Consider the following 12,926-nt stretch of genomic DNA (forward strand, 5'->3'; position numbering starts at 1 on the left):
TATTTCAAAGATCCCCCACTTTTTTTATCTATTCCGCTGGCGCAACAGGCTTCATAGTCTAGATATTGAAAGCTTTTCCATTTCTCTATGGCTAGAGTTCATTGCATACATTGTTGGGGGGGGTTCCTTCTTTTCAGTCTTCACATAAGAAATTAGAGATAATGATTGATTCCCTACTCCCTAGGTAGTATTGCATAATCTGATCTCAATTATCTGATAGTTCTGAATGTATAGAAAGAAAATCATAAAGATTAATGAGGAGTTAACTGCAATCTCACACTGGAGAGTGCAGCTATCTTCATGACCAAATTAATATGCATAGAAATTGTAAGAGGAAAATAACCTGGGAAATAAAAATCAAAGCTAAGTAGTGCTACAGAATTATGACAGTGGTATAACAATGGCGCCCGGGAAAATGATGGACCAGATCTAGATCTCCCTTGATTGCTTAATGACAAAAGTAAAAAAATCACCCTTGTTACATCATGTTCATTTTATCTTTTGTCATAGACCAATACATTGCTCTATGTATGCAATGATGACATTAGGAAATAACTCTCTAAGGAACATACCCATTATTACTTGAGTTAATGCTTTGAGTCACATATGACATAAAGTCTGTCACTGTATAAATGGGGGAACACGGTGTCCTACTGAAAGTTCTAATAAATGTAGACTGGGCCTGGTAAAAGATCCACAAGCATTTTAGAACAATGTACTCTAAACGAGGTACTAAAATCTACATCAGAGATTAGCAGGTTTTCTAGTGTGAACGAGACGGCAGATGCTGTAACGGCGTAATCACAACACATAAGTGTGGGTGGAAGTAAGGTACAAGCCAGCTTGAGGTCAATGAAATGATAAACTCACCGGCACAGAGATGGTGGGCAAATCATTCACATTATTAATTAAGTATACAACAAAGTAACTGCTTTCTGAAATATGGCATCTCAATCAAAAGCCCTCATTACGCATGCAATGTTGTAATTGGAAACTGACAGATCAACTAGAGTAATTTAAAAAACCTTTTATACATTAAACCTGGCATTGTTAAGCCTGTCTATGCATAATGCATTAAGAGTTTGAGCATGTAATTCATTAGCAGCTGTCAAATTTGTCTTCAAATCAAGAAAAGAACAAGACATTGAAACAATCCGAAAGAAAAAAAATTAAAACAGGTAAATTGGTTCTTAGAGGAAAAAAATTACCCCCCTCCCCCGAGCTTAAATAACCAATGATATATAAAAGCAATTTATGGTCTGCTCTTTTTTTCAAAACTGTTGCAACGAATGAAAAAAGAGAATAAAAACAAAACAGAAATGCTTTAAAATTGAACCATAAGGGAAAACAACTTCAAGGAACAATCTGGTCTCCAAAATTGTATTTTAATTTTTTTTTTATGAATTTTTAAGTTCATTTATTTTCCAACTCCAATAAACATCGGAACCAATTTACATGCAGTAAAATGTATTGGGGTCTATAGTGAAACTAGTGCTGGGGTGAGCCTTTAAATCACATTGCTCCAACACACACATATGGCTTTCCTTCCAAAGACCAGATCATCATCCTCATACTGGAAATATTACTGCATTCTGGAAATCTTCAAAATGTAAAGACATTCTGTCAGCATGATAATTAAGACGGTCGAGCATATACTCTTCCTTTGACACAGAATCGGAAAAGATGGATACTGACCTGGAGATAATAACCCAATTATTTTTTTATATAATTTCCCACTGAATTCCCTTTCGTTACTGATACGCCTAACCTGCTTTGACAGTTCTCTGGTCACTGGAAGTAAAAGCATATTTAAATCACCAAAGGTTTCACTTTCAGGATTTATTGCCTTATTGATTTCATACAACTGAGTGAAATATTGTTCATTTATTTTGTGTCCAAACAGGCCTCAGTGTGAATTGAAGAAATGCCGGACAGTCATAGATCGTGGCTTACACCTTTTGATTCTTACTATAATAACGCTCCAAACTGACAAATAACTAACACCATATCACTCACCCCATTCACTTGATACTTGCTAATTCTGAGTGGGGCAGAGCAGGTACTTGAGACCCTTCTAGTTTTACTTGTAAAATCAAGCTTTTTATATATATGTTTGCAATATATTTCTACATGTTTGCAATATACTTAGAACTGTCTGTCTCAAAGCCTCAATGTAACCTGTATTCTTATAGTTGAAGTTTCAAGCTTGACATATGCTAGGTCAGCAGAAATATGTTACTGATTTCGATGGAAGTTCTACTTCTTTAGAACTTTAGAAGTGGCTGTGTAACTGCTATACTATACTATAGTGATTACTTGTAGTTCAGTAATGATTACATTGCCAGCATAACAGATCACATTTTTTACTTTATAAATATGTTTTGTCATATTATGTTTTTCCTGTTGAGAAATATATCAAAAATATATACAAGTTATATCGTTGTCAATTCAGATTTGGATGTCACAGCTCAAGGAAAGTTGTCACAAGTTATGTAAGTAAATGAAAATGTATGAAAACATTCACCTTGGTTTCTTCTCTAAATTCTGTAATCCTCAGACAAAGCAATTTATATAGATAGGCACATAACGATAAGTACAATAGACATATATGTTCTATAGAGAGATTTGTAAGGCATTGAGATAAGGAAATATAGGAAATTACACATAAGTAGCGTGGCATGTCTTTAGGATATATGTAGAGTGTATGATAGCATGCTGTGTTTGTGTGGAGTGTTTTTAGGATGCATGTGGTAAGAAGTGCATTATTGGCATTATCTCATCATACAGATTATTGGATAAACATTTAGTAGCCTACGATTAATGCTTGAAAGTAAAATTATATTATTATACAGGGCTGGCCAAACCGTGGCTCGCTGAAATATGTTGGTCAGTTGTTTCTCTGCGAATCCGTCAGCATAATTCTGGCTTCTAGGCTTCTATTTCTGCAATAAGACAGAGCCACGGAGCGCACCACATGGACAGCCTTCCCCCCGTTCAAAGGGAGGAGAGGGTGTGCACTGTGAGTCTGCCTTTTTGAGGAAACCTTCTGAAAGGCCTGGTCAACAGAGCTGTGGAAAAGGAGACAGGAACATGGAAGCAGTCAGCGGAGAAGGTAGAGAGACATTGATAGGGAGTGAGAGCAGGCGTGAGAGACTGTGAGAGAGAGCGATGAAAAAGCAATGCAATAGAAATGATAAGTCAGAGCTCTCTGCTTCATTTTTCTTACAAATATAATAAAGAACATGACAGCTGCATCCACATGCACCCATAGCTCACCTAAAAACACTAGAGCCAGGTCTGTTCCACTAGAAAAAGAATTGCTTTTGCTCAGCATACTCATCCCAGTGCTTCAGTAAATTGATACAATTGGTAAAGCTAAAGTTAATTGCATTCATTGTTTTAGAGAGTGTCTTTAATGTTGATCACTTAATATTACCCAAGATAGCATTAGTGGATGATAAATTAACAATTTAGTAGAAAATAGCTGTCTAGGGGAATTTCTCTGGTCATTTCCCATTCTTTATTAACTCCACCTTTGTCTTTCCCCCTTAAAATTGTGTACTTGTTCGTAAAATAGAAATACACTATGTATCAACTGCTCACAGCAGTTACAAGTAATGAACTAAACTAATTGAGTCAACATACTTTCTTCCAGGAACACCTGGTTCTACACATGTGCCTTTGTGCTTCCGTGTAATTTATCTTCATCCCTCAGTTTCACACAAACAACATAAACAGATCTGCTGTGTTAATGAGTGAATCAGCCAAATCCAGTGTCCCCTAATGACAGAGCTATCCCAATGAGCTGCATTCGCTTACTGGCCTCGTATTATAAACCAGATCACACAGCACGTTGCAATAAGCACATGATAGAATAATGGATGATCATTGATTTAAATCATCCCTGGGGCTAACAGGGTGAAAAGCCACATAATTAACATTTCACTAAAATACAAGACTTATTAACCCAGCCTCTAATTTTCTGTGGTTAAATCCGAGACTGCATTTTGATTTCATAAAGTGATTCAGACTAATCTGGCACTGCACTACCCAGTTGGGACAGAAAGGGTTAAATGCACATTAGAAAGGCAACCAGAAAAATAAATCAAGACTTAAAACACGGCCCCTAAAAATTTGTAGCATAACATCCATAACAGCTCCATTCATCGGTTGGTAATTAGATAAAGAGTAATAATACAGGTTCTACACGTTGCAATGAAATATTTGTTAAGGTGAAGCTCAAATCTCAAGCCAATGAGGACAGGCAGACTCTGAGCCTGGAGATGTACAAGCAATACCAACGAAATATACATTTGGCATCCCTAGAATTAACATCAAGAAAATAAACTAAGCAGGAAGTACAATCACAGGCAGTTTTTGAATAATCCTGGCAGTATTCAGGCTCAAGATAATGGACTCACTTGGCACAGGGTTTGATTTTATTTCAGGCAATGAATTGAACAGCTAACACTATGTGACCAAACATATGTGGACACCTGAGCATCACACCTATATGAGCTTATTGGACATCCTATTCCAAAACCATGGGCATTAATATTGAGTTCCAGCTATAAGCCCCCACTCTTCTGGTAAGTCTTCCCACAAGTGTGCCTTTGAGAATTTGTGCACATGCAGCCAAAAGAGCATTTGTGAGGTCACACAATGATGTTGGACAACAGGCCTGGCTTGCAAATGAAGTTTCAATCATCCCAAAGCCTTCTCCAAACTGGTGCCACAAAGTTGTCTAAAATGTCTTTGTATGCTGCTCATCAGACTGCCAAATAATGAAGTGTGATTCATCAATTCAGAGAATATGTTTCCACTGCTCCAGAGTCCAGTGGAGATGTGCTTTACAACACTCCAGTTGACACTTTATTGTGCATAGTCATCTTTAGTTTATGTGCAGCTGCTCAGCCAAGGAAACTCATTTCATGAAGCTCCCAACGTACAATGCTTGTGCTGATGTTGCTTCTAGAAGCAGTTTGGAATTATGTATAGGTGTACAGGAATTCTGGGAGGTGCAGGCGATTTTTTCACACTTCAGCACTTGGCAGCCCAGATCTGTGTGTGGTCTACCGGTTCGTGGCTGAGCTGTTGTTACTCGTAGACGCTTTCACTTGACAATAATAGCACTTATAATGGACCGCAGTAGATGTAGCAGAGCACAAATTTCATGAAATGACTTGCAGAAAAGGTAGCATTGTGCCACCTTTTGCCACATTTAAAGTCACTGAGCTCTTCAACACGGCCTATGTGCTGGATTTTATACACCTGTATATATTCAATAATTAAGAGGGGTGTCAGCATACTTTTTATCATATAGTGCATGGGTGTCCAAACTGCGGCCCTCCAGCTGCTACAGGACTACATCTCCCATAATGCTCTTTCAGCTAAGGGGCTGGCTGAGGAGGATGGGAGATGTAGTCCTGCAGCAGCTGGAGGGCCGCAGTTTGGACACCCCTGATATAGTGTAATTCAAAAAGGTCAAGGTGGTTAGCAGCTTTTGGAGGCACCAAGGAATTTAAAGCAAAGGTATAAAACTAATAGAACTTAAAAATGAATACACAATCTATATAATGAGTTGAAGATGTTTAAACACAATGAAATAAATCATATGATATTTAATAGAGGTCTTTAGTTTGGCTTATTATCCAGCCAGTATGATAAAATACTGACAATAGCATAAACCAAAATTTAACATAAACTTTATGTGATTATCTATAAAGAGCACTTCTGCAACAAGAGGGATACTCACAGCATGTTTGGTCTATGTATGTATGTGTGTGGTATAATATGAATGTATGCATTTGTGTGTATATAGATAGATAGATAGATAGATAGATAGATAGATAGATAGATAGATAGATAGATAGATAGATAGATAGATCAAAGAAGTTGTGTCGTAGGTGGCTCAAATTACTAGAAATGCTTTTATAGAAACAGCAAAACAGCAGATTTCATAAGAAGCTTCCAAAAATGTTTAGCTTGAAACATTGCACTAAAGTGAAAAATCCATTCAATAAACCAGGTGTCAGATAAAAGTATATATTTTAATAAATCAAACTATTGATCAGTAATACAAGGTGCATCATAGAACATAAATAGCATGCCCATTGTATCCTCCTTATTGTCATGCAGATGTTAATAGGCAAGTATCTACAAACTATTTACATCAAGTAAGTTTTGTGAATGGACTGCAGACTTATGTAAATTGTTTTATCAGTAGGCTACTCACAACAAACAGTATCTGTTTTTTAGGTTTTCTTACTGATGTCACTAAAATCTGCCAAACTCTTACCCTAGAACTGACTTTCCAGTTTCCTCTGGCTTCCGAACTGTAAATGGGCTTGGATCAATGCCAATATTTTTTGGCATAAAGTCTCTGAAAAAAAGGGAAAAATACCACTGTTTAACATTGAATATGTTTCAGGAAAGAAAATAAAACATAATTTGCAGCTATGAGTTCAAACCAGTGTTCAAATTATGGGAACTAGAGGTGGGTAGTTGTGATAAGCCAACAAAACATCAGGCATCCTCACGTTCTTCTGAATGCCTAAACCTCTATTGACTAGAAAGTGAAGCAATGCAAAGAAAAGGACTACACCTATAGAAATACAGAGATACAGATAACCAATTGGTTACCAGGGACAGCCTTCCCGAAAAGGATTCTAACCAGCTTAAGTTGCATCAGCTGTATTGTTGATGGATTGGGAAGAAATTGTTATCCTTTGTAGAAGCCTTCATGGATGGCCTATGAAGGAAAAAAATCAGAGCTCAAAGAAACAACGGTCAATTATCTTTCCCATGGATGCCATCTTTCAGATCGGAGAGAAGAGTTGGTTGATTTGACTGTGAATACACAGAACATGGACCTTCCCATAAGCAAAGAATATGTCCAGATAGAAATCCTGGCCATTCATATATCAAACTGAGATATATCAATTCGCTTTTCTAATAGAACTTAAAGTTGATGTAAAGTTATACAAATTATGAAAATTATTAAAAATGTATTAATTTATTCATTTTATGTTATTGTTTTCGTGTCATACTATAAAAAAACATGTTTAACCCCTTCATTCCCATATGGACGTACACATCCCAAGAATCCCCTATGGACGTACTGGTACATCCTACACTTCTTGCAGCGGCAGGGACACATCCCTGCAACTCGTTTGACAGCCTGGACTCCCCCCTGACAGCAGAAGCCAGCATCGAAAGCCGGTAACTGTAACAGATTGCGCGATCGGGCATTCCCTTGCGGGTCGCGTCACTGCTGACGTCACCCGGAAGGTCATCCGATGAGGCACGGACGCTGTGATCTCTATGCAAGTCTGTGGGGACTTGCATAGAGATCACAGTGTGATCGGTGCAGGGGGATCGTAGGGAGGAGCGAAAGATTTAAAAAAAGAATCACTCAAATGATACAATAAATAATAATAATAAAAAACAATAAAGAGAGCTAAGTGATGTCATTGTGACATCCCTGGCATTAATAACATGTTCAAGAAGTACCTAAGAGGACCTCTAACCATTTAAAAAAAAAAAAAATCTAAAAAAATACAAAAAATAAATACAAAAAAATTAAATATATATTTTTTAAAAAAATATATAAATAAGAGAAAAAAATATCTCCGGTTGCCAGAGAGAAGCATCCAGGTACCCTGCAGCGCTGCTAAATGAAAAAGAAAAAAAAACACCCACCCAGCGCCCGGAACTGCATGTCCCGGGCGTCGGGCGATGCGAATTGCGCATCCCTGCGCTAAACCCAGATTATAGACTGCACCCCCACTTTAAAGACTTAAAGTGGGGGGGGGGAGTGCGGCCTATTTTCGGGCAAATACGGTATTACTAATTTTACTCTACATAGTCCAGAAGTGGTACCTTGATGAATTTGTCATTGCAAGGCAAAAAGTGTCATCAAAACCACTCAGTTCATAAGGTCGAAAGAACTCGTTGAAGATGTTGGTCTCCTCGTCACATCTGTTGAACTTTTGGATGGTCATTTTTTTTCGGTTTTCAGCATGAGGCACTATAATGAAAATATTGGAAGTAAAATATGAAAATTACATTATTTAAGGCTCAGAGCTGTATTCTCTTGTTATTAGAACCCTCTCACATAATGCTTAGGCATATACTGGTGAAAAAAGCTATTTTAACTACTCGTCACAGTTGATTGAGAATTCCTTACTGTAAAGTTATTCGTCACTTTCGGTGGCAATTGGAAGCCTTAGATGGAGAAATACCAGAAAGCAATTAGATGTTTAAAGCATTCCCACCCACATAAACAAACACGTATGGCTGAACAGCTGCTTACACCTCAGACAGGTAAACAAAAAGCTGAGTGCATTTGTAAATCTGGTGTGGAGGTTCAATCTGCGCTGAATACAGGTGTAAGTGTAAAAAGGTTGTGAAGTTAATTGGCATGAGACATGTAATCGCAAACAAAAGTCCAGTCTAACATTAGTCATTGATCATTACTGCTTTTAGCATAATTTTCCCTCAGAGGCCAAGTCAATCCTTTTAGGACAAGTTATTTATTGATACCTAGTTTATGGTAATAACCAACAAAATAGTAAAAGATAAGTTACGCTGAGGAATTTTCTGATAAGCCCCAGCTTAGTAAATTCATCCAATAGTGGTTGTACATGAATGTAGACTGCACACACAGACTATAAAGGTCATAGTATACAATATAGTGCAGGACAAGCAGCTCTTATCACTCTCAGCTAAACATTACATTTTTTTGTACATTTTTAAAATGTGGGTAGGGAGAGTTTACAGCAGAGTAAGGCATCTATGACCTCACAGTCCGTGATACCTGTATGCAGTAGGGAAAACACTACATGACAATCTTGCAAACATTTTTAAATGGAGATAAATGTGTTAAACTTCCAACTACATTTCCATGAATCTCCCCCAAATCATTTTTGTTTAACACCACACTGTAGATTTTACTGAGGTATCCTATCAAAAGAAGGAGTGCTGCCCTACCATGCAGTGTAATCTCGTTACATAACTAAACAACTATTATTTGATAGTTTAACCCCTTAAGGACAATGGGCGGTCCCTAAACCCATTGAAAACAATGCATTTTGAGCCAGTACATGTACGGGCTTTGTCATTAAGGGGTTAATAATGCTTCCAGCTGTCACATTCCATGTTATGTTTTAACTCTATGTATGTGATATGGGGTTTTATCTTTATTTAAGTCGTAGTTTGGATAAATGTTCCATTCAATGGCAGATAATCACCTCCAGAAGCCAGTTCTACTTTTATATAAAGCAATCATTTCACATCAAAAATGTAAACACTCTAGTACTAGGCCATTGTTTTCATAAGAGAAGTAATAAATGCATGTTAATGTAACCATTGGATACTTCCCAAGCATTATTAGTGTTTATGTAAGTACGGTAATTTCATGAGGATGGGTTTTTTGTTGAGCTTGGCTGTACCACTGTTTGAAAAAAATAAGACTTACATTTTACTACAGCCTCAGCACATTAATCTCTACACAATCTCTATGCATTATAAATGGACTAACTCTATGATGGTCTGTATGCATTTATGGCTTATTAATTCATTACTGAAACTTTGCTGGCTTGCTTTGATCTAATTAAAGGGGCCGTGTAGAATCACTGGGCAGGGATTTAGCTACACATCCTCTAAATGCGCATGTGCTTTTTAATTGTTAGCAATTGCAGCTGAACTAATGTGTCCAATCTTTTCTGCAAAAGCCTGATTTTTAGATGGGTCATTCATCACTCTCATATCTCAAAATGAATCATTGTACATATCCTCGGCAGAAACATCTTACTATAACTATATACTATTACATATATTATAAACATACTCACCCTCATCAAGAGGAAGTGGTAAATGCTCCAGTACCCCAGGAGTCCACCAAAATGTATAGCTAAAACAAAACAGAAGTCATTGTGTTGAGCTTGGCTGTACCGCGTGACGTCTCACACAGTTTCTCGTTCACGAATGGTAGCATAGCGGATGGAAAGTTAGATGGGTTAGAACCATGTATTAAAAGAAAACAGTTTTCTTTCTTTTTATTCTTTCCGTTATTCTGCAAACTCCACTGGTTGCACCTATACAGTGATACTGTTGGCAAAAAGCAGCTTGGTTTTGCCCAAGATCAACTGAAGGAATCCTAAAAAGACTAAATCTAGTGCTTTTATGTGGAAAAAAGTACTTCTCGCTGGAGGAGCAGGTGAAAAATATCACTCACGTTATGAAGCTCCCATCTGGAATTCCCATCAATGATTAGCATTAATATTTTGTATTTTAAAACTGTAATGGCATTTGCAAAATAAAAATGACTTCTTTCAAGGATAGATTGATGTCTCTTTAAATACATTAGTATTCAAGTATGTATACTGTATGGCTCAAAAGAATACACATTCAAAAACATTTCACTCTGATCAGCAAATGAACATAAGACTTTTACTCACTTCAAGTTACATTTTATGGGATGATATAAGGCTTAAAAGAAGATCTGTGATTTGAAAATCTGTTGTGCTTAGGCAGGATTGCACAACTCCAGTGCTAAAAGGGCAGAAACCTGACAATCATGTGTATCCTTGTTTGGGCTATCCCTGTAACCTGTGTATCCTTGAGCTAAAGAAATTATACCACATTACCTGATTTAAGATATAAGTAGGATTTAAGCCCCCATGAGACAAAAATGAACTGAAATTGGCTATAACTGTGATCTATCGTAGGAAGCCAGAAATGTTACTAGACGTTACCCCTACCCCTTTTGTTTTGGGATAAATAAGAAGGTTTCCTGTATCATCTGGTTTAACACTTAAAACAGCAATTATTACAGGGACAATATTCCAGAATGATGGGTCATATGTTTCATAAAAACAGTTTTATTGCTTATCGAAAATAAATGGCATTCCTATCCCCTCTTAAATGTGATACATTACATAAACAAACCAAATCCAGATGAAAGAATGAAAGAATGAGGCACAGCGAGTAGGCACAATGGCATGGAATTTAACAAAACGTAATAAATAGAATTGTAGAGGTGCAGAGGAATGACAGCTTACAAGATAATGAGACTGATGATGACAATGAAACTGTTGAGAATCTGAGAATAATATTGAGAGCATAATCTCAAATATAATAAATAAGAGTGTCATTTAATTAGCTTATTTAGACCAGGTAGAGGAAGTAGGTTAGCAGCATTACAGTGATTTGACAGCTGTCAAGATCATTTTTCAAACTGCCTCTTCTTTGATAATTTAGATATCATTTGTTTAAAATAAAAAACTTAGATCATGCGCTGGTGGAGCGTGCATGTTAACATGGTGTGTGGAGCCCGATGGTACTGGGGTTAGGTATAAAGTAATTTCCTGCAACAATTTAATATAACATCTATTGTCATAGAAACCAATGGAATAGCCCAATCAGCAAGAATATTCCAATTTATGATTGCATAAGAAGCAATTATTATGGTGACTGTAAATGTTGTGTGGTAGTACAAATAGTCCCTCCTAATTCAATGACATATTCATTTGAGTTAATGTTTTGTGCTTTCCATTGAATAACCCAGGAATGTATAGTTTTTAGCTAGAATTTGTGACTGCATATTTGAACTAGTTGAGGTAGATCTCAAATCATGCACTCTCCACCATTGTTAACAAAAATTAGACAGGTAATTAAATCCAATCCTCAGACTGCTGGAATGTAGAGTTAAAGGATCAGTAACAGAGGTGCACTGATGCAGGAGTTCCATAACAAAGGCACTCAAGCATTACGTTCTTACCTTGATCTTTATTCATACTTCATACATGCTATGTTTTTAACTGTGCAGGGTCTTTGCATCAGACAGTGGTCGCAGATGGGTTATGGACAGTTGCCTATGGGCAGTGTAATACTATACTGCTGTTCTGGACCAGTTTCACACAACTAATTAACACTTGATGTCCCCCTCCTTCTAATCAACAAACCACAAGGCAGAAACAAATAAATGGAAAGGATGTGAAGTTAAAACTATCCAGGCATATAATGGGTTTCTGCAGCTGGCTGATGAAGTCCAACCAACCATACCTCTGTCTAATGTATTGAGCAGTTTATGGATACAGGTTACATACGTGTATGAATTGTATTAAACAACAGCATCTGTTCTTGTTTGCTGCCTGAGCTGGACCCCTGTTTATCAAATGCATTTAATGTATTTGAACTTCTACATACCTATACTGTATGGGGACATCTTAATTATTGAATTCAGGTGTTTCAATCCGACCCATTGCCACAGGTGTATAAAATCAAGCACCTAGCCATATACTCTGCATTTACAGACATTTGTGAAAAATTGGGATGTTCTGAAGAGCTCAGTAAATTCTAGCATTGTACTGTGATAGGATGCCACCTTTGCAAAAACTCAGTTTGTAAAATTTCATCCCTGCTAGATATTCCACAGCCAACTGTAAGTGGTATTATTGGAAAGTGGAAGCATTAACAAACAGCAGCAACCACGAAGCGGAAGACCATCTACAGTCACAGAACGGAGTTATCGAGTGATGGCATGAGTGGTTCGTAAAAGTGGCCAACACTTTGCTGATTTCATAGCTGAAGAGTTCCAAACTTCCACTGTCATTAATATCAGCACAAAAACTGTGTGGTGGGAGCTTTATGGAATGGGTTTCATGGCTGGGCAGCTGCATGCAAACCTTTACATCATAAGTACAAAGCCAAGCGTTGGATCGCATGCCGCCACCGGACCCTGAAGCAGGGCGAATCACACTTCTCTGTTTGGCAGTCTGACGGGCGAGTCTGGGTTTGGTGGATGCCAAGGGAATGTTACCTGCCTGACTGCATAGTGCCTGCTGTAAACTTTGGTGGAGGAGGGATAATGGTCTGGGGCTGTTTTTCAGGGGTTTGGTCTCCTTACTTCCAGTGATGGGAAA

At 37.5% G+C, this 12,926-nt stretch overlaps 1 protein-coding gene across 1 annotated transcript in view; it reads right to left on the bottom strand.

The window, feature by feature from the left end:
• Positions 1-12,926, bottom strand: part of FIG4 (FIG4 phosphoinositide 5-phosphatase) — a 142,029-nt gene that overhangs the window by 40,256 nt on the left and 88,847 nt on the right. The window contains exons 18-20 of the mRNA XM_053460039.1: positions 9,855-9,913; positions 7,882-8,029; positions 6,299-6,382 (exon numbers count right to left, since the gene is read on the bottom strand). Coding sequence (XP_053316014.1) covers positions 6,299-6,382; positions 7,882-8,029; positions 9,855-9,913 — 291 coding nt within the window. The remainder of the gene's footprint in view (positions 1-6,298; positions 6,383-7,881; positions 8,030-9,854; positions 9,914-12,926) is intronic.

The sequence above is a fragment of the Spea bombifrons genome, chromosome 3, assembly GCF_027358695.1.
Source record: "Spea bombifrons isolate aSpeBom1 chromosome 3, aSpeBom1.2.pri, whole genome shotgun sequence".
NCBI lineage: Eukaryota > Metazoa > Chordata > Amphibia > Anura > Pelobatidae > Spea > Spea bombifrons.